Source organism: Clarias gariepinus, chromosome 3 (assembly GCF_024256425.1).
Source record: "Clarias gariepinus isolate MV-2021 ecotype Netherlands chromosome 3, CGAR_prim_01v2, whole genome shotgun sequence".
Lineage (NCBI taxonomy): Eukaryota > Metazoa > Chordata > Actinopteri > Siluriformes > Clariidae > Clarias > Clarias gariepinus.
This window is the reverse complement of record NC_071102.1, coordinates 33604333-33627014: the sequence shown is the minus strand read 5'-3', so window position 1 is coordinate 33627014 and position 22682 is coordinate 33604333. Positions and strand designations below refer to the sequence as shown.

The 22682-nt window shown below is 38.7% G+C and overlaps 1 protein-coding gene across 1 annotated transcript; it reads left to right on the top strand.

Annotated features, from left to right (window-relative positions):
• Positions 1 to 972: 972 nt before the first annotated feature.
• Positions 973 to 2558, top strand: LOC128519147 (adhesion G protein-coupled receptor E2-like). Its single transcript, XM_053492750.1, has 2 exons — positions 973 to 1910; positions 2054 to 2558. The coding sequence occupies exons 1-2, from the start codon at positions 1688 to 1690 to the stop codon at positions 2137 to 2139; spliced, it is 309 nt and encodes a 102-aa protein (XP_053348725.1). The 5' UTR covers positions 973 to 1687; the 3' UTR covers positions 2140 to 2558.
• The last annotated feature ends 20124 nt before the right edge of the window (positions 2559 to 22682 follow it).

Sequence of the window (22682 nt, the reverse complement as noted above, 5' to 3'; positions counted from 1 at the left end):
CTTTCATTTCTACAAATGGTGCAAACTCTGTTAGATTATAGATAAAAGATTCCCATTCCCCTGCCATTCTGTGATCCCTAGTGATCGGCAGTCGGCAGATCATGACCTTGGTGATCAGTAATCGGTGATCGGCCCCAAAAATGCTGATCGGAGCATCTCTAACGTATATATACAGCTCTGGAAAAAATAAAAGACTTCTGCAATTTACTCCTAAATCAAACCTCTGGAATGTAATCAAGAGGAAGGCTAGCAAGCAAAGCTGAGCTGTTTGTCTCTGATGTATTTAACAGTTTGAGGATAAGAAAATTTCTACTCTTGTCTACTCTCCAGACATCAACGAGTGTGAGAAAAACAATTGTAGTGATAATTCTCAGTGCAAAAACACTCTTGGCTCATATTACTGCACATGTAAGCCAGGTTTTGTGAGCAGCAATGGACAGGAAAAATTTAAAGCAATCCAAGGGGTTACCTGCAATGGTAATGTGTTCTTTGGTCATTGTTCTACTTAAATCTACTTGAAGTATTGCATCTTTCACATAAGCTAAATAATATTTTTCAATGTCCATGTTTCCTTGCGCATGTAGTTTGGAGCATTTTAGGCCAAAAGTGCAGAATTCAAGTTATTATCTGTATGGTCAGATTCCGTTATAGCCCTCATGATTTAAGGTGGCTTGAAAATCACTTAAAGAATATTAATTTGATTAATTGAGGAAATTGTAAGAGTTGTGTAAATCACTTTGCACAAAAATAAAACCTAGTGAATGGTGTAATTATGTTTTGCTAGCCAAAAACAAAATTACACCATTCACTAGGTTTTATTAATAAGAGGTTTGTCATATTTTCTCAAACCATTTTATCAAGGTCACATACAGTATTTTATAATTTTTTTAATACCATGGCACTGATCTCAGAATTAAAAAACAAGGTCTGTGGCTTTAATGCTAACTGCCATAACATCTCTGGTTCCTACAGTATTACTGCATGTATGATCCTGATTTTTTGGCCAGCAACAGACACGAGCAGTTTAATGCAAGTCAAAAGGTTACATGCAACGGTGAGACATAAATTAGCTTTGAGGATACACAAAAAAAGTTTTATGCACTTGTGTAAAATATGTCTTGCATTTTTATGGGTTTATTGTATAATTTAATAATCTTCATTTCTAAAAATGCTCCTACTTATTGTACAATATTCATTGTGAAACTACAGAATGGTACCCTCGCTGTTTACATGTGTTAGATTTGAGAGGATTTGCTGAATGCAACTGAAGCACACAGTTTAAACTTATACAAAGCAAGGTCAAGGTCACAACCAGGAGATATTCAGGTGATGAGCAAATAGCTTTAAAATATCAGTAAAATTGATAAGTCTTTTACAGACAAAAAGATAAGCATTAGATAATAGCGAATAAGCGAAGATAATAGATAAAGACCACAGCCAGGAATCAGACATGATATGAGATCAGATATGATATGCTGAGCAAATACTTGATAGCAATCAGTATTGAGTGAACTTAAAATATTACAGAGGACATGAACACTAATCGTACAGTAGGTGATGTAGTCTGTGGTGGTCATGTTTACAGCATAACAGATTCACTTACGATTATGAAAACCACTAATACAAATTCCTACAACACAAAAGGTTGTTGGTTTTGTGAGTGTGTATTGGGGTAGCAGATGACATCATGGGCTGTTCAGGTCATTGCTGTCTGGACAATGCACTAAAGATAAACCTGAATCTTTACATTCATTCAGACATTGAAGAGTGTGTGGAGAACCAAACCATCTGTGGTCCTGATGCTAAGTGCAGTAACACAGAAGGTTCCTATTACTGCACGTGTCATTCAGGTTTTGTGGCCTCCAACAAACAGGAGAAGTTTAATGCAAGTCAAGGTGTTCAATGCGAAGGTGAGGTGGAATGTTTATGTTTGTTGTTCTGCTTGACTCTGTTGTCTGATCACATGATCTTATATGTTATGATCACATGCAAACTTTTCTTGTAGACAACAAAAAACATTCTGAGGACAATAAACCCAGCGTTGTCTTCACAGGTGCTGAGTCCAGTGGACAGCAGTTTAACCCGACTGTTCCCACACTTCTACCTCTGATTCTGTGGATATTGATGTTCTACCAGTGACACATTTATACTCTATATCTTAAAATACTTATCTTAACAGCAGTGAGATGCAGGAATAAACAGCAAAATTGTACTGCACAATCCAGATCATTTTAAAACAAATGTAAATGCATTTACACAGCACTTATGAATGAGGGGTGTAATCAGTTAATTTTTTAGTGATCAGGCGTTCCACTCATCAAATGTTAACGACTGCAGCGAGCTCCGAGCATCCTTAGCTGGGATCATCATTCATAGACATACAGCCTACTTTAAAACGTTTGCACTATTCACATGTTTTACTGCAGTTAATGCAGTCTCATTATCATACTCTGCATGAAGTCTTCTGCAATTTCTGCTCTTTATTCACCAGAAATTTTATACATTTATGATGAATAGTTCTATTATTATCTAATTATTAAAATAATTATGATGTATAATTATCTGAGTTGTTTTCTAAAACTCCAAAACTAAAATAAAATGAGTCTATGTAAACTTTACTGACTGCAACAATAACTTGACATTTGATAAATGAGGAATAAAATATATTAGGACCAGCTTTTACAGGAAAATAATCAGGGGCAGGGTGGTGTGTTGTGGCACAGGGCAAAACAGAGTGACTCTTATCATCCTAAAATTAATTATATTCTTATAAGTCAGGCTAAAAAAACTTTTAGTCCTTCTTATAACTTATATAATTAGCCACAACCACACCCAGTTTTTCCTTAAAGTAAAAAAAATGGCTTGCTATGTTAGTGAGAAATCACAAAGTGTAAACTTTTTAATTCACAGACTTTCTTACAGTGGCATGTCATGTTGTAAGTGTCTTTACGATTTTTAATATCCAGACCTATTTTTATTGGATTCATTGTCATTGTCTCACATCTGGCTGAGATGATCAGTATTCATCACATTACCTTAGTGTATAATAAAACAATAAACATAACTTTGAGGATTTTTAAGTCCTCATCTGTTCACATCTTTAAGTGGAGGCCCTAAATATTGTGCATTACAACACATTTGCATTGAAAAAAAAAAAAAAGAAAGAAAAAAAAAAACTTTGTGTTAATGAAATACCACAAAGAATAATCACCATTGTCCTAAAGACATTCCTATGGGAGAAATCTTAAAGTATTTTTTTCTTCATTCTTCATCCTATTACTATTAGATTTTGATAATGTGGAGCATCCGCCATGCACATATCTTATAAGCTAATATATGGGGGCAGTGGTGGGTCACAGGGCTAAGGTGCTGAGTTACTTATCAGAAGATCGGTGGTTCGATCCCCAGCTCCACCAGGTTACCACTGTTGGCAGCAAGGCCCCTAGCCCTATCTGCTCCAGGGGCGCTGTATGATGACTGACCCTGTGCTCTGACCACAGTTACTTTGGGATATGTGAGGAAAGAATTTTACCTTGCTGTAATGTATATGTGACAAATAAATGCTTAAACTTAATACAATGATAACATACTAGACTATGCACATTGTAGACCTGTGGTAAGATTTATAGCCATATAACTATCTATAACTACATTATCTCACAAAAGTGAGTACGCCCCTCAAAATAACTCAACACACAGCCATTAATGTCTAAACTGCTGGCAACAAAAGTGAGTACACCCCTAAATGAAAATGTTCAAACTGTGCCCAGTGTCAATATTTTGTGTGGCCACCATTATTTTCCAGCACTGCCTTAACTCTCTTGGGCATGGAGTTTACTAGAGCTTCACAGGTTGCCACGGGAATCCTCTTCTACTTCTCCTTGATCACGTCACGAAGCTGGTAGATTTTAGACACCTTGCGCTTCTCCACCTTCCGTTTGAGGATGCCCCACAGATGCTCAATAGGGTTTAGGTCTGGAGACATGCTTGGCCCATCCAGCACCTTTACCCTCAGTTACTTCAGCAAGGCCGTGGTTGTCTTAAAAGTTTGTTTGGGGTCATTATCATGTTGGAATACTGCTCTACGGCCCAGTTTCCGAAGGCAGGGGATCATGCTCTTCTTCAGTAAGGCACAGTACATGTTGGCATTCATGGTCCCCTTAATAAACTGTAGTTCCCCAGTGCCGGCAGGACTCATGCAGCCCCAAACCATGACACTCTCACCAACATGCTTGACTGTAGACAAGACACATCTGTCTTTGTACTCCTCACCTGGTCGCCGCCACACACGCTTGACACCATCTGAACCAAATAAGTTTATCTTGGTCTCATCAGACCACAGGATGTGGTTCCAGTATTCCATGTCCTTAGTCTGCTTGTCTTCAGCAAACTGTTTGCTGGCTTTCTTGTGCACCATCTTTAGAAGAGGCTTTCTTCTGGGACGACAGCCATGCAGACCAATTTGATGCAGTGTGCGGCATATGGTTTGAGCACTGACAGGCTGGCTCCCCATCCCTTCAACCTCTGCAGCAATGCTGGCGGCACTCACACGTCTATTTTCAAAAGCCAACCTCTGGACATGACGCTGAACACGTGCACTAGACTTCTTTGGTCTACCATGGCGGGGCCTGTTCTGAGTGAAACCTGTCCTTTTAAACCGCTGTATGGTCTTAGCCACCGTGTTGCAGCTCAGTTTCAGGGTGTTAGCAATCTTCTTATAGCCTAGGCCATCTTTGTGTAGAGCAATAATTCTTTCTTTCAGATCCTTAGAGAATTCTTTGCTATGAGGTGCCATGTTAAACGTCTAGTGACCAGTATGAGAGTGTGAGAGCGATAACACCTTGGAATTTAACACACCTGCTCCCCAAGGACACCTGAGACCTTGTAACACTAACGAGTGACATGACAACGGGAAGAGAAAAGGGCTAATTGGGCACAATTTGGGCATTTTCATTTAGGGGTGTACTCACTTTTGTTGCCAGCAGTTCAGACATTAATGGCTGTGTGTTGAGTTACACCATTATACAAGCTGTACACTGATTACTTTACATTTTATCAGAGTTTTATATCTTTAGTGTTGTCCCTTGAAAAGATATAATAAAATATTTACAAAAATGTGAGGGGTGTACTCACGTTTGTGAGATACTGTATGTCCAAACTGTTGTTATAGAAAATAAATCAACACGTTCAGACCAATTAGAATTCAATGATATGCTATAAAATGTTTAATCAATAATATTAAGTTATTTATTTATACTGCAAATATAAATTAGATCTTGCATATTTTATTCTCCTGTATCTTTACATCACAGGGCTGTACTAATTAAAACAGTTTGTGTTCAGTGGAACTGCACTATGGTACATAAAGTGAAAAATAGTTACTTCCTCTGTTACGTCAACCATATAATAAGGCACTGTTCATGCAGAATATAGTCTGCACGTGTGACAAACACTTTTGAGTTAGGCTGTGCTACTCCTGCTCTTCAGATGTCAAGTCAAAAAGGATACGTTTTTTTCTTCTTTACAAGACCACAAGTGCAGATACACCGAAAGTGTAGGACAAATGCAGAGCAATAAATACCCAAGACAATAAAAACAGATGCTTCATGGAAATAAGTTGGTCTAAATGTCTTGCAAACTCAAAATACTGCTGTGATATTTCTTGTTTCCCTTTCAGCCTAGACCTTTCATTTATTATAAATCTGTTTTTTTTTTTGTTTTTTTAAGTGGAAGTAGAGACAATTGCTAGAGAAATAGTGAAGGGTTACAGATACATCAGTTTTTCTCCGGCCAATCGTGAACACAGCTTATTTATAGGCCTTATGGTCCCTGAGATATGAAATAAATGCAGGGGAAGTGAATGGTCCATATCTCAGGAGCGCTAGGGTATGTAAATAAGCCATAACTGTTTGGTCCGATTAGCTTAGCAGTCCCTGTGGCAGCATGTCTGACTAGCACGCTAGTGATTTAACACAACACCAGAACGCAAAATAAATAATTTTAACTTTAATAATTCCAAAACAGTTTCACCAGTCTTTTTAATTTCGAGGATAAACAATATATAATTTCAATGACACAGCCACCTAGTCACCTAATAAAACATTTCAGGACGTGCGGTTTGGTCACACTGCTTTATCTTGTTTACATTTACATTTACATTTAGGCATTTGGCAGACGCTCTTATCCAGAGCAACTTACAAAAAGTGCTTTAATGTTTACATAATTGGATACATACTTACACTGGGTTAACTAGGTTAATAACTAAGTGCCATTAGTCCAACACAACTAAGAAGAGTTTTTTTTTTTTTTTTTTCCGGGGGGGTTAGTCCAAGTACTGGAGAAACAGATGAGTCTTGAGTCGTCGTTTAAAGATAGTCAAAGTCTCTGATGTACGGACATCTAGCGGAAGTTCATTCCACCACCTAGGTGCCAGAACAGAAAAGAGCCTGGATGAATGCCGCCCTCGATCCCTGAGAGATGGTGGGATGAGGCGAGCAGTGCTGGAGGATCGGAGGGAACGTGGTGCAGTGCGTGGTGTTCAATGCCATGTTTCTGCCAAATAGCAAACAGGATAAATGGAAAAGTTGTACCTCTTTTGTTTAAACAAAAAAATATTAAACTTACACTTTTGTCATCTTTGTTTTTGTGTTTTGGATTTTGATTGGAAAATACAGTATGTGATTATTCTACCTATATTTACATTTTCCTCCATTGACAGAGATGTGTAAAACATTCCACAAATTTCAGGGATATGTCTCCGTGTAATCGCTTACTGACAGGCTGCATGAATTTGCAGTCTGGGCTAGAAAGAAATCAGCCTCAGAATCAGTTCTTGCATCATCACATAATTCTTTCATTACAACCGTTAGTGATTCTGTTGCACTCTATTCAATAAAAATACAAAGTAATCCACTTTCTACATTTATTAATCAAGTCAATGCCAAAACCAGGTATTTTCTTTAATAAATAAAAAATACTTTTTAAATAAATGTATAACCCACCTTACTGCTGTTTTAGTTAAAGTGAATGTGGTGACATTTTCATGTGGTTTTGATTTTTACTTTTCAGGTTTAGAAGGAAGTGGTTGTGGTATAGTTTTTGGTTAAATTAAATCCAACATTAGGACTAATGTCAGAGTGAGGGCTGAAGAGGAAGAGAAGAAGGGAACTATACTCGCCTCATCAGGTAGGGTTAAAATAATTGTTGCTGACTGAAACATATGAATGACTAGACATTATGGCTTTTTACTAACATAGTGGAAAATAAACAATCATATTACACTACTACTACTACCACTACACTTACCTGCTAAACTGGCATCAGCAGTCTCTGGCATTAATGCTTACATTTAGTTTACAGCCATGATAGTGTAATTATTCATGTCAGTAAAGTAGAACCTGAAATAATATTTTGTTTTATATAACAATCACCCACAGGAGTAGACATGGCGAATTATTTATACAGAATATGCTGTCCAATGATTAAAGATAAGATAAATGTCCAGCCCATTTCGATATCCTCTAATCACACTTCAGCTTCTTCTGTTTTGCTTTTTCTCACATGCTATACAGTATGATCCCTGTCTGTAAGGATCAGTATTCATCAGTGAACACTAAAGTGTCATGTAAGTTTACTTACGACTTTTAATATCCAGACCCATTTTTTTGGGGGGGATGCATTGTCATCAATTATTTCTCATTCTACTTTAACATAATAAAAATAACTTTGGACAAGTCCTCAATTGTTCAAATGTCCTTATGTTTCTCTAAAAAGCTCATGTAAAAAGTCTGCAGTGGCAGGGAAGTGTCAGGACAGAGAAGCTTGCTTTTGCAGGGTTTTTTTCCCCAGTAACATTAAAAGCTATTTTTAGCATTAAGTGAGACAAAAAAAAACTGATTACTTCTATATAACAGCACATATAAGTGTTTCATTTCTTACATTTTCTATTTAATGAAGGAGACACTAAGGCGAAAAGATGAGCGGGACATAGGTTGACCACATAAGATGACCACCCTAGTAATGGTTATTAAGCATGTGTAGTACAAACTGTTACACATATATGTGATCTGTACTCATATCAATCCATTTCCTTTTATAGCTGTAAGTCTTACACCATCACAACCTCATTGTGAATTGACACCACCTCCAGAGGAGCAGGACTTGATAGGTGTCACTGCTTACCTAAACTGAGTCTTCCTACAGTAGAGGCAGAGTAGCAGGGTTTCAGTCTAGAGATAGAGAGACACCATGAGCAGCTGGTATCTCCTGTTTTCAAGGATTCAAGGATTCAAGGAGCTTCATTGTCATACCAGCACACTTCCATGTTCTGGTACGAAATTAGGACCAAGGTCCCGTTTAAGCCACAGAGATAGCATAGTAGTATAAATATGAGGGTGTAAATATGTATATACATGAATATAAATAAGAGCAGTCAGAGATATATTATGCAGTAAATTAGACATAAACTATGCATAGTGTATTGCACATTGTCACACCTGCACCTCCACAGTCCGGAGGATTAAGACCTGGGTCTCCGGACTACTGAGACGCAGCTTTGTCCCCCCCTAGTGTGTCTATGTTGGTATGTCTCCCCAGCACTAATTATTTTCACCTGTGTCTCTCCCCTGTGTTTCTATTTAAGCCAGTCGAACCCGGAGAATCACGTCCGTGCACTGTTGTAGTCATGTTTGTTTGTTGCCTGTCACTAACCCTACACGTCTGCAAGTTTCCTCCTCAGGGCTGAGTCAAAGTCTGCAGGGTCGGGGTAAGGTCTGTCACACACAGACACGTTTTTTCGTCAAGTTCAAGGTCGAAACGCCAGACAGCGGGCTGGGAAGCCCTTGCGATTGTCTCTTTTTGTTTGGAACTAATCTTCTGTGTTTAAGCGTTTATCCGCCTGCAGACCCAGCCTGAGGAGGCTCGGAAGAAGCCCGTTGGGTTACTTTAGTTTATATTTTGTGTGTTCTCTTTGAAAAGACTTTCTGAAATAATAAACAAAAGACTGTATATTCACCATTCCTGCATTTTGCGTCCTCTGAATCTACATCCAGATCATGACAGATGCACGGACCTCCATGGACGCAGCGGGAGTGCCGCTGCCGGATGATACCACCAGCTTACACAGCTACCTGCGCACTCAACAGCAGGAGATTGGCAGCCTCGCACGCGCCGTGCACGACCTGGCGTGCAGCGTTAACCAACTCGCGGCAGGGAGACTGCCCCCGGCGGCCCCACAAGCACCTGGCGCACCTGTTCTCCCACGGCCCACCCCTCCGGAAAGGTACGGAGGCGACCCGGAGGGTTGTACAGTAAGTGCTTCCTGTTAGCTTGTAAACTCTACCTTGCAGATTACCCGAATATGACGGACGTTCAGAAAGTCAGCTTTGTAACACAACATCTCACCGGAAGAGCTCTGGACTGGGCTACGGCCGTGTGGAGCACCGGTGGCGCCACCACCGCAAGATATCGGCGTTTTCTTGAGGCCCTTCGCGCCGTCTTTGACCATCCTGATCAGGGGAAAACCGGAGAACGGCAGCTGCTGAGGATCAAACAAGGAAACACACCTGTGGCTAAGTATGCCATAAAATTCCAAGTGCTGGCTGCGGAAAGCCCACTACACGCCTTGTTCTCAGCCGCCAAACAAGTCCTCACCAGCTGCAGCCCCCTGAGCGTGAAGGGTCCTCCGCCGAACCGATGGACATGGGCACAGCGCGCTTGACCACCACTGAACGGGCCCGAAGACGGGCAGAAGCGGAGTGTGTGTTTTTCCCCCCCACAGTACAGGCATAACCCTGCACTGTGGGGGGGAAAAACACACAGTCCGCTCCTGCCCGTTGCTAAAAGTAATGCTCCGCACCCCACCGCGCACACATTCACCTTTTTGTTTACCCGCACAACTCTCATTTAATAATAACACTGTGTCTGTTTTTCCCTTAATAGATTCCGGGGCGGCTGGCAACCTCATATCTTCTGCTATCCTTTCCGCGCTACAAGCTCCTGTGTCGAAGCTTCCGTCCCCGATATCTATCAAAGCTCTGGATGGCCAGCCTCTCACACAATCGCCTATTAAAGACATTTCTGCGCCTCTCCGGTTAACCTTTCCCGGCCACTCTGAGGGGATAAAATTTTTTGTTCCCCCTTAAGTAGACCATTCCGTCGTCCTGGGTCTACCATGGCTCAGTTATCATAATCCTAATTTTAATTGGGCAGAATCTCGCATCCGATCTTGCTCCCCGCGATGTGCTAAGACATGTAAACCATTAATGTTGACGATCCAAGCCACCACGATTGAAAGTCCGACTGATAAAGTATCCACTAATGTACCACCAGAGTATGAGCGTTTTAAAGATGTATTTAGCGTTAGGGCAGCAGCGAGACTTCTTCCGCATCGTCCGTGGGACTGTGCGATCGAGCTCCTGCCAGGGAAAACACCGCCTTATGCACGTATTTACCCATTATCCCTGGAGGAGACTGGGGCGATGGAGGAATATGTGCAGGAGGCTCTCAAACAAGGTCTCATCAGCAGGTCCACGTCTCCAGCTTCGGCAGGTTTCTTTTTTATAGATAAAAAAGGGCGGAGGCTTACGGCCCTGCATTGATTATAGAGGACTCAATGCAGTTACAATAAAGTATAAGCACCCACTGCCACTGGTTCCGGCCGCTATCAACCAACTCCGCGGTGCCTCCATATTCACAAAACTCGATCTCCGCAGGGCTTATAACCTCGTTCGTGTACGTAAGGGTGACGAATGGAAGACGGCGTTTAGCACCTCATCCGGTCATTATCAGTATAACGTAATGCCGTATGGGCTGGTAAATGCACCTGCGGTGTTTCAGGGTATCATGAACGACGTGTTTCAGGATATGTTTAACCGTTGTGTTGTAGTATATTTAGATGATATTCTAATATACTCAAGGTCATATTCCGAGCATGTCAGTCATGTAATCGTCGTCCTTTGTCGCCTGCCGCGCGCACGGGCTGTATGTGAAGGCAGAGAAATGCGAATTCCACAAAAGGGAGATCGCATTTCTCGGCTATCGCATAGGGCCACTGGGGGTCGAGATGGAGAAATCCAAGGTAGAGGTGATAACCAAATGGCCGGAACCCCGGTCAGTAAAGGCGCTACAAAGTTTTCTCGGGTTTGCCAATTTTTATCGGCGGTTTATTCGAAACTTTAGTTCGGTGGCAGCACCCCTCACCTCTATGCTTAAAGGTAAGCCTACTAAACTGAAATAAAAAAACGGCCTTCACCACCGCACCTATTTTACGGCTTCCCGACCCCGAGAAGCCGTTTATTGTAGAAGTAGATGCTTCCGAGGTGGGGATCGGGGCGGTGCTATCGCAACGCCAAGGGCAACCTGAGAAACTTCATCCTTGCGCATTCTTTTCCAGAAAACTGACACCTGCCGAACAAAACTATTATATCGGTAATCGGGAACTGCTCGCAGTTAAAGCGGTGTTAGAGGAGTGGAGACACTGGCTAGAGGGAGCCAAATACCCGTTCATAGTCTTAACCGATCACCGAAACCTCGAATATATCCAGCAAGCAAAGAGATTAAACACTCGCCAAGCTCGCTGGGCGCTGTTCATTACGAATTTCCACTTCCACATCACCTATAGGCCAGGTTCAAAAAAATAAAAAGCAGATGCGCTGTCATGCTACTATCCTACTCCTATGCCTATAGTAAATCCTGAACCTATCTTACCTGTTCCACTCGTAATTGCCCTGGTGACGTGGGTTTTGGACGCGGAGATTACTCAGTGGGGGCGTGAAAATCGCATACCCCCCGAGTGTCCCCGCAACCGAACCTATGTCCCGGAAGCCTTCCGTGATCGTATCACACTTGAGGCACATACCAACGTGTCTTCAGGACATCCCGGCGTGACACGCACTTTTAACATTATAGCTAAAAAGTTTTGGTGGCCTAGGATAAGGGGAAACCGTAAAGACAGTGGTCTTATCTTGTGCAGTTTGTGCGACCACAAAAAGTTCTCATAACCTTCCGGCTGGTAAACTAATGCCCCTACCGACACCAAATCGACCGTGGTCACACATTGCTGTAGACTTCGTCACAGATTTGCCGGTGTCTAAAGGGTACACGACGGTTCTGGTCGTAGTAGATCGGTTCTCGAAGGGGTGTCATTTCACCCCATTTGGCTTTCTCCCGTCAGCCATCCAGGTAGCCAAAGCCCTTTCTGAGTTCGTGTTTCGTTACTATGGCATACCCGAAGATATTGTTTCCGATCGTGGTCCTCAATTTATCGCCAGGGTCTGGAAAGCGTTCTTCCAGAAGTTGGGGACCACTGTTAGCCTAACGTCGGGCTATCACCCCGAGTCGAATGGACAGGCAGAGCGGACTGTCCAAGAGCTCGGGAGATATCTTCGAGCATATTGTAGTGGCAGACAACATGACTGGGCTAACTGGCTACTCTGGGCAGAATATGCCCAAAATTCGTTAGTCCACTCCACGACCGGCCTAACGCCGTTCCAATGCTTACTCGGGTATCAACCTCCGCTGTGTCCTTGGGACACCACGCTCACCGAAGTACCTATGGTGGATGAGTGGTAAAGCGGAGAGAGTAAAAGCGGAGAGAGTGTGGGAAGACGCACACACCCACATCTCCCGAGCAATCTCTCGTTTCAAAAGGTTTGCCGATAGACGACAGAGAGAAAGTCCTCGACACGGGACCTCCACCTGCACCTCCCCTGCCGTAAATTATCACCTAAATACATCGGTCCCTTTCCTATAATAGCTCAAATCCACCCCGTCTCATTTAAACTAAAACTACCGCTGCGTATGAAAATTAACCCTGTATTTCATGTCTCTCTTCTAAAGCCAGTGGTCCGGGGACCCCTCAACGAGGGCACAGCAGAGCCTTCGCTCCCCGGGGCTGTGGAGATAGAGGGCGCACCGGCATTTAAGGTAACTAAATTACTAGATTCACAGAGGAGAGGAGGATTACTCCAATATTTGGTAGAATGGGAGGGGTACGGTCCGGAGGAGAGAAGTTGGGTCCCGGCAAAGGACATCCTGAGTCCAGAACTCATTACAACGTTCCACCAGGAACGGCCGGATCATCCCGCTCGGCAGACAATTCAGGGGGGGGTTTGGGGGGGCCCTGAGGGGGGGGTTTGGGGGGGGTACTGTCACACCTGCACCTCCACAGTCCGGAGGATTAAGATCTGAGTCTCCGGACTACTGAGACGCAGCTTTGTCCCCCCCTAGTGTGTCTATGTTGGTATGTCTCCCCAGCACTTATTATGTTCACCTGTGTCTCTCCCCTGTGTTTCTATTTAAGCCAGTCGAACCCCCTCTGAATCTACATCCAGATTATGACACATTTTCAGAGGCTGTATTGCACACATTGTATATTCAACTTATAGGGTTATATATATGTATTGCACCATAGAGTTATATATTACACTAAAAGTTGAATTGTGTTCAATAGGAGAGGACCTACAGAGCACAGCTAGAGTTCAGCAGTCTAATTGCTTCAGGGTAAAAGCTGTTTTTGAGCCTGGTGGTCTTGCACTGAAGGCTCCTCTGCCTTCTGCCCGAGGGAAGAGGTTGAAATAGAGCATGTGCAGGGTGGGTGGAGTCCTTAATAATGCGGAGGGCTCTTCCTCTGCATCTTGCAGTGTACAGTTTTTGGGGTGAGTCCCATCTAGTCCTGTGTGATTTTGTCTTATTTTGGCTTTTTTGACAGTTTAACTGTAACAGGTGTTTGCGGGCAATGTACTGTGTGTTATAATCTTTTCAACTCTGTGCACTGATGTAAGGCATTAAAAAAACACTGTCTAGAATACTCTAGAGGTTGGTGTGTCTAACTCCCAGGAGACCAACAGTTCCTGAACAAACTCAGTAGCTTTTTTTGTGTGTAAAATTTGTTAAATATCATCTAGACAGGAGTTTCGCTCTAATGATCTGAATGTTCTCTTTGGGCTATCAAAAATCTCCACAAAATGTGCTACAGTAAAGCCTTTACAGAAACCGTAATGCATGGTTTCTATAATTTTATGTTTGTGACTACTTAAAGACAATTGGAAAAAAAAAACCAAGAAAACTCAAACTGCGTGGTACAGAACTGCAGGATAGTGAGAAAAATTGACACAAGAACCACACTGTGATAAAACAACTAACTATTTTTGTAGATGTTGCACAATATCAAATGTGAATAAACAGATAAGAAAAGTAATGTGCAGTTTTAATGTATAATTAATTGTTTTTCTCCTGTATTTCAAGAAATAAAACCAAAATACAAAATGGGAGTAAATACAATGGTTACCATCGGCCTCCAAGGTCCCTAGATGGACTACAGAGGTTCCTAGATGAATGTATGGAGGTTTTATATACAGATTACACTGTGAACTTCTAATTCAAGAACTTTTATACATTTTAATAATGCATACATTTATGTGCTTTTAAATTTTAATGCTCTAAAGAAAAAGAAAGAAATCAAAAAGGAAATTCCTGAATAAAGATAATTACTTATTCATTAACATTTTTTTTATTTGGTGCTGTTGACAGAAACATTTACTAAAAATCTTGTTTAATAAGGCTCATTATTATTATTATTATTATTATTATTATTATTATTATTATTATCTCTATTATTATTATCACTAGTAGTAGTAACACAGATATCCAGTTTTTATTTAAATTTAAATTAAATTATTTTTTATTTTTTTGCAGGTCTTCTGTTAGCCGTATTAAAGGAGACGACTGCTGAAGAAACATGTGGTAAAGGATATATATTTTAAAATGGCGAATGTATAGGTAAGGACAAACCTGAAATAAATCTTAGAATTTTTTAATGCGCACTAATTTCATGATCATTTTAAATATGTTTTTTTTCCTTAAACCGTTTTTTAATTTCTTTAAAACTGAGTTAATGACATTTGTGTTACCCACGTTTTAATTACACAAAGTTAGTAGCAGAAACATCAATGTATTTAGTTACCCATAGTAAGTAATTCATTGTCAAACCCCGGTGAAATCCAAATAATCTAATGAAATTCTTTTTTTTTTTTTTTTTTTTACAAACTCTATGAAAATACTAACAACAACTGTAAAAATACAGGAATAATACAGGTTCAATTTTTTTTTACTTTAAAAAAAATATTTTTCTTTATTCTTTTGTAGGAAAAGACAGTTACTTTACTCTGAAATAATGCATATATTCGTCATATGTGACCTACGTTCTTTAACATAGATGAGAATGGGTGGGATTTTGAGCAATATGTTGTGAAAATAGTTATTTTATTTAACTGTTTTGTTGTCAGAGCCAAGTTTGTTCTTTATATGTGATCTTCATCCTATAACACAGATGAAAATGAGTGTGAGTATGAACCATGTGGTACAAATGCAACTTGTTAATTTCACTCAGGATTGTTAATTTCACTCAGGAGAGTGGTAGACAATGCAAAGGTCCATATGTCTGTAATATTCTCTAATGTTTAGTTCAGTATTAATGCTGTATTAAGAATAAACCTGAACATTTGCTCTTGTTCTTTTGTCCCAGATATTAACGAATGTGCGGAAAAAAAGGTCATCTGTGGCTCTAATGCTAAATCCCATAACGTCCCTGGTTCCTATTACTGCATGTGAGTTTGTTTTTTTGGCAAGCAACGGACAGGAGCAGTTTAATGCAAGTCAAAGTGTTACATGCAACGGTGAGACGTAATTTTAATTATTAGCTTAAAGGTACACAAAACAAGTTGTTTTGTGTAGTTGTGTAAATCTGTTTATTATCATGCTTGATTATTAGTTTTAATAATCAGCAGAAACTAAAATAGGTTTTTATTCTTTTCTACAATCTATGCTACACATTCAACTGCTTTTCCTATACCTACTCTTAGTAAGTGTTTTCTTCTTTGTTAATGTACTTTTATTATAGTATACTAAGGGTATAATTTGAGAAGTTAGACCTCCATCAGGATGCTTTTTTGTGCTACAACTGAAAATTCAGTGTTGCACAACAGGAATCTGGTTGTTTAGTGGATGTTTCATGACAATAAATTGATCTGGTCCATAAACAGATAATGTATAAAATGAATGAAACACTTACTGGGACATGTTGCTCTAGGAAAATAATAAACATTAAAGAAGTTACTGTAATTCTGTTGCATTATATCATCATATTGTTGGATATTTATTGTAGGAAAAAACAACAAAAAACAAAGAATGTGGTCTGCAGAGCTTTGCTGCAGTATGGCAACCTTCTAGGATGAAAAGTAGTAGTATCAAGTAGTCATTAAACTCAGTATTTTTAAATCAAGTAACACAGAAACTGGACTCTTAATAAAATATGTCTTGCAATTTGTATGGGTTTGTTTATAAAAATGCTTCTACTTATTGTACAATATTCATTGTGAAACTACAGAATGGTACCCTCGATGTTTATATGTGTTAGATTTGAGAGGATTTGATGGATGAAACTGCAGCACACAGTTTAAACTAATACAAAGCAAGGTCAAGGTCACAACCAGGAGATATTCAGGTGATGAGCAAATAACATTAAAACATCAGTAAAATTGATCAGTCTTTTGGAGAAAAAGCAAAGATAATAGATAAAGACCACAACCAGGAATCAGACATGATATGAGGTCGGATATGATATGCTGAGCAAATACTTGATAGCAATCAGTATTGAGTGAACTTAAACTATTACAAAGGACATGAACACTAATCGTACAGTGGGTGCTGTAGTCTGTGGTGGTCATGTTTACAGTATACTGTATACTGTATACTTTCCTGAACTACACCCAATAATCAATCTCAGGTGTATAGCCGGAAATCTGGAAGGAAGTACAAAACTACTTCGCACCACAAAATGCATTTACATAGCACTCATTACGAGGATCAGGCGTTCCACTCACGACTGCAACGAGCTCCAAGCATCCTCAGCCAGGATCATCATTCACAGACATACTGTACGGCCTTCTTTAAAACGTTTGCACCATTCACATGTTTTACTGCAGCTAATAGTCTCATTATCATACTCTGCATGCAGTCTTCTGCAAATGTAAAATCAGTTTTACATCTTCATTCACCAGAAATGTCATACATTTATGATGCTGCATGTATAATTTTCGTCTCTGTGTTGTTTTCTGAAATTCCAAACTAAAATCAAATGTTTACAGCCCAGATGAAGATCACTGCAAAAGATTAACTGCAAACCCAATATTACCATGAGAGTCATGTTCATGAGTATATGTAAACATCTAACTGCAACAATAACTTGACATTTGATAAATGGGGAATAATTATAATACTTATAGAATAGTTACATTTTAATAAGTCAGGTTAAACAAAAATTTTTGTTTTTCTTATAACAGTTATAACAGTCATAACCACACCCAATTTTCTTTTCTCTTAAAATAAAAAAAAGGCGTGCCATATTAGTGAGAAACCACAAGGTGTAAACTTTTCATTTCAAAGACTTTCCTGTGTCAGAATTTGGAAGTTACAGCTTGACTACTAAGAGCACAATTTGTGATTTCTTTAATAAAATATTACATAAACATCTCCTTGCAGGAAATTCACCATATCAACAAATACATCATATTTTTTTTTTATTTGATCTGTGTGTTAGTTGTTACTATAGAAACCATATATGAGAAGAAATGCATGATATAAACCTGTGATTTGCAGCTGCATGACTTTTAGAACTGGTCTTATGGAAAACTAATAATCATCTTCTGCTATATTAGAATCCAACATGTAAACATTTAAACATTTAATTGTTGTTGGTCTTTCGGCTGCTCCTGGCAAGGGGTCGCTATGGCGGAATACCCAGTCTGCACTACAACTTTTTTGTAGTAAAAAAAAAAGGTTTTACGCCGGATGCCTTTCCTGACACAACCCTTTGGACCAGCACTCCATCCAGTGGCTGGGGTTTGGGCACTGGCTGGGAATCGAACCAGGGCCTTCCGCATGGCAGGCGAAACACTACCACTGAGCCACCAGTGCCCTTAACATTTACATTTTATATTTTATTGAAAAGATATCTATAAAATATGTGGCAAAAATTTTGTGCCATTGTAACATGACTTTTAACAATTTTAAATTGGATTTTAATATTTTAAAAAATACCAAGAAAGGTAGCTCATCCTGAACATTTTGAAAAAGAAATAATATTTGTAGTAATGTATTTACACAATATGCTGATACAAGATTAAAGATAAGATAAATGTCCAGCTCATTTCTATATACTCTAAAACACTGAGCCGCTGTATATGTTTATAGATATGTTCTGTAGTATATTTATCATTTCCTGCAGAAAAAGAGATTGGCAGAAATATTGTCCATTACAATGCATGGGTTCCTTAGTCCTACTCATTTGCAATGAAAAACTTAATGTTTATAAAATATCACAAGGATTATTCACTTTAGTCCTAAAGACTTTCCTGTGGCAGGAGACTTCTTAAGGTATTTTTTCTACAATTTCCATATAATTATTATTAGATTTTGATAATGTGAGGCATCTGCCATGCATATTTCTGTATAAGTTAATACAACCATAACATATTAGACTATGTGTATTTTAGACCTGTGCTTTGTATTATAGCCAACTAATGTCCAAGCTGCTGTTATAGAAAATAAATCAACAAATTCAGCCCAATTAGAATTAAGAATTCAACAATGATATAATTTACAATGTTTTTTATAATGTTTAATCATTAATATTAAGTTATTTATTCTTAAATATAAATTAGATCTTATAAACTCTTCTTTTTACTCCTGTATCTTTACATCACAGGGCTGTACTAGGTAAAAGAGTTTGTGTTCAGTAAAACTGCACTATGGTACATAAAGTGAAAAATAGCTACTTCCTCTGTCATGTCAAGCATATAAGCACGGTTACTGTTCATGCAGAAAATAGTCTGCATATGTGACTTTTAAGAAAGGCTGTGCTACTCCTGCTCAGCAGTCAAAACGGATATATTTATTCCTCTATACAAGACTACATAAAGTGCAGATACACAGCAAGTGTAAGACAAATACAGGACAATAAATACCCAAGACAAAAAAAAACATAGATCCTTCGTGGTACTAAGTTTGGCTGAACGTTTTGGAGCTTGTTTGCTTTTCTAGCAGACTTAAAATGCAGCTGTGATATTTCTTCAATCATTGTTTTCCTTTTAGCTTAAACCTTTCATCTATTGTGAATCTGATTTTCTATTTGGTGTAAGAGGAAGTAGAAACAACTGCTGGGGAAATTGTGAAGGGGCAAAGATGCATCAGTTTTCCTAGTCCAAATAGTGAAAACAGCCTATTTACAGTATAGGCCATAGGCTCCCTGAGATATAGCCAAATGCAGGGGAAGTAAATAGTCATATCTCAGGGACACGAGGCAATTTCCAATCGAAGCAAAAAAACAAACAAAAAAAGCTGATTTGCAGAGGTTCCAAACAGATCCTCATAACTCGGAAATGGTCAAGATCATTCCATCGCACTTAGGAGATCCAGTTAAACATTTTGATACAAGTTTTACTGTATGACATAGCCACCTAGTCCTAAATCACAAAAAAAACAGGAATTACAGGGAAACATGTTGGTCAGATTCCTTCGAAAAGTAATACCACTCTATTCCTATCACCCTGAGGCAGCGCCAACTAATAAAACATTTAGGACGTCCTGTTCTGTCACAATGCTCTACTTTGTTCAATGCCATGTTTCTGCCAAATAGCAAACAGGATAAATAGGAAAGTTTTACTGCTTTTGTTCAAGTTAGAAAAAACATTAAACTTACACTTTTGTCATCGCTTGGATTTTGATTGGAAAATATGTCTTTAGTCTATCTACATTTACATTTTCCTTCACTGACAGAGATATGAAATTTAGGGGGTATGACTCTACAGTATGTAATCGCTCACTTAATCACTGGCAGGCTGCATGAATCTGCCGTCTGGGCCAGAAAGAAATCAGTCTCAGAATCAGTTCTTTGTTTACCTAGTGGAACACACCTATGTTCATTTCAGAGCTGAGTTTAAGACACTAAGATTTGCATAGACGTAGAGAGAGTTGAAGAACGGTGTGCGTTTACTTTCATTTGCTTGTGTTATCAGGATAAAAATAGTAGAAATGTAAAGACTTAGATAACAATTATATTATTCTATTATTCCATTTAATTTAGGGTTTAATCAGTGTTCACTGTGTTCAGTTCGGATCTGTTTTCTGTCTCCTCACCATGAGATGCCTATACCTGCTGTTTCTGGGTGAGTCACATCATCTACAGTATTTCTGTTTCGCGTTTACACAGAAGTGGCAGATGTAGCTTTTTTTTAAGCATTCTTGTTAAATTCTTACAACATGATATTGTTGATGTCATGAGCAAAACACTCCACATCATGGTGTTATAAAAAAAATAATCAGTGACAGTTTCGTAATATTATTATTATTAGTAGTAGTAGTATTATTATTATTATTAGTAGTAGTAGTAGTAGTAGTAGTATTATTATTATTATTATTATTATTAGTAGTAGTAGTAGTAGTAGTAACACAGATACCCAGTTGTAAACTGATCTAAAGGTAAATCCCAAGTAAATAAAAAATAAATACATTTTAAAAACGCTCAAAACTAATTGTTGATTTGACAGAAACATTGATCAGTTGTGAGCCTAACACAATTTTTAATCTAGTCTACCTTCTAATAGTAAAGCATACAGAACAATGTTTATGTTTATTTAAGAGGCAAGCACTTATGTTTAATAAAATTGATCTTTTATGTCGTTACATAACAAAAAATAAATTACCACAATAGTTCCTTAATTACATTTAACACAATTTCTTAATCTTTATTTAATATAGGAATACCACATTTTGTGTTTTTACTGAACTAAACTAAACTGTTATCTTTCATTTACATAAATTTGTATTAATTAGCTTAGCACAAAGCTTGATCAAATTTGAATGTTAAATATACATTAATTTAAATTTTATATTGTGCAACAAAAAATCTTTGATATAAAAATATCTACTCAATAACAAATTAAAATAAGTTTCAAGTTATTTCAGTAACCATTATAGGTTTTTCTTTCTTTAATGAAAGGTACCAATACATTTGTCCATGTGTGTATACATTCCAAAGCAGTAAATAAGGTCTGTTGTACTTATTAAATTGATGAGTACAGTCCTGGAGTTGCAAAACATATTTTGTGCTCTCATTGTGCAGCTTTGGTGGTCAATCACCAAGCAGACTCCTTCACCTTAAATCAGTGCTCTCACTCAAGGGGTGCGAGTTATAGTGTTCTCATTATGAGCGGAAATTCAATGTTTCTTTGACTACTAAGATACTGGCATGTCCCCTAATGTCCTGGTTGACTATCATTGCAATTTATTAGGGGCAGAAGTCTGGTACTGGTGATGATTCGAAGGGACCTACAACCTCCTGGGAGAGTTTCTCATTCTGCATTGTTTTTTTGTTTTTTTTACAGATAGAGTCTGAGATTCTCTGCTCAATACATGGGTTTGACTTTCATGACTTATAGGCCTAATCAGCACCCAATAACTTATATACAGCACTAAAAAGACAGCCTAATTTGTACTGTAAGGTACCTTTCATGTAAATATTAGGTATTAGGTGATGCATATAAAAGATTTAATAATGCTGTCAGAACAGGTGCAGATTGTTTGGACCCAAAAGCAGGACTCACAGGCAGAGGGTGATTAACCTTTATTAAAATCCCTCCATGAGTCTCACAACATGATGAGCCTTGTTGTGAGACATTTTGGGGAGATCTGACTGCTAGTTCATTTCTTACTCTCTCAGACCACAATAAGAGTCAAATAGGGTCGCATTGTAGCAAGTGTCCATTGCCACTTGAAAGAGTAAAATAGCATAGGCAATATTGGATTAAGGATTATAAAACATTCTGACTGGAAAGATTTTTAAAGACATGGTTCTCCTGCATGTTGTTCTGGCAGATGTGCTTTGGTACTAGGGTTAATGACCGGGGGTATGGATGGAGATTGCAAGGAGAGCGGGCTGACACAGGTACCTCAGTTCTTGTACCACTGTAGAAAGTCCGTGGTCATGAAGGTGAACTTGTTAAGGTAACTAACTTCTAAATGTCCGCTGGGTCCATCTCTAGCAAGATGGTACTGTCGGAATGAATGCAGATGGATTGGACCCAAAAGTAAGATTCAGAGGCATAGGCAGACGGCAATTAATGCAGCATATATGAGAAAGCAATAACTGCTGTTAAGTGTTGACTGATTACACACACAGAAAGAAAACTCAATGTCAGGTTTGAGGAGTCGACTGCAGCAGATAATTGGAGAGGGAGATAAGATTCAAGATTCAAAGAACTTTATTAATCCCAAAGGGAAATTGCTTTGTCTTGGTTATACAGTTGCTTTGATTAATTTACCGGGATAAAAGGAAAAATTTAGATTAGACAAGGAAAAAAATGAAATTAAAGAAATAAAAATGTAAAGAAAAATAACAATAAATAAAAGTAAAAATAGAATTAAATATAGCACACAGTAAGTTACATATTGCAAAATAATTCATATACAGATATTGCACTTGAAATGCACCTAGTGGATCGAGGTGGTTACATTAGCTACTGTAGAAGATCAATTTGGGTTGGTGATGGTGGAGGAGGTTTAAGTTGCCAAACACCCCAAATAAATCAAGGCCAAAAGTATTTTCTGTTCCCATGTTGTCATAGAAT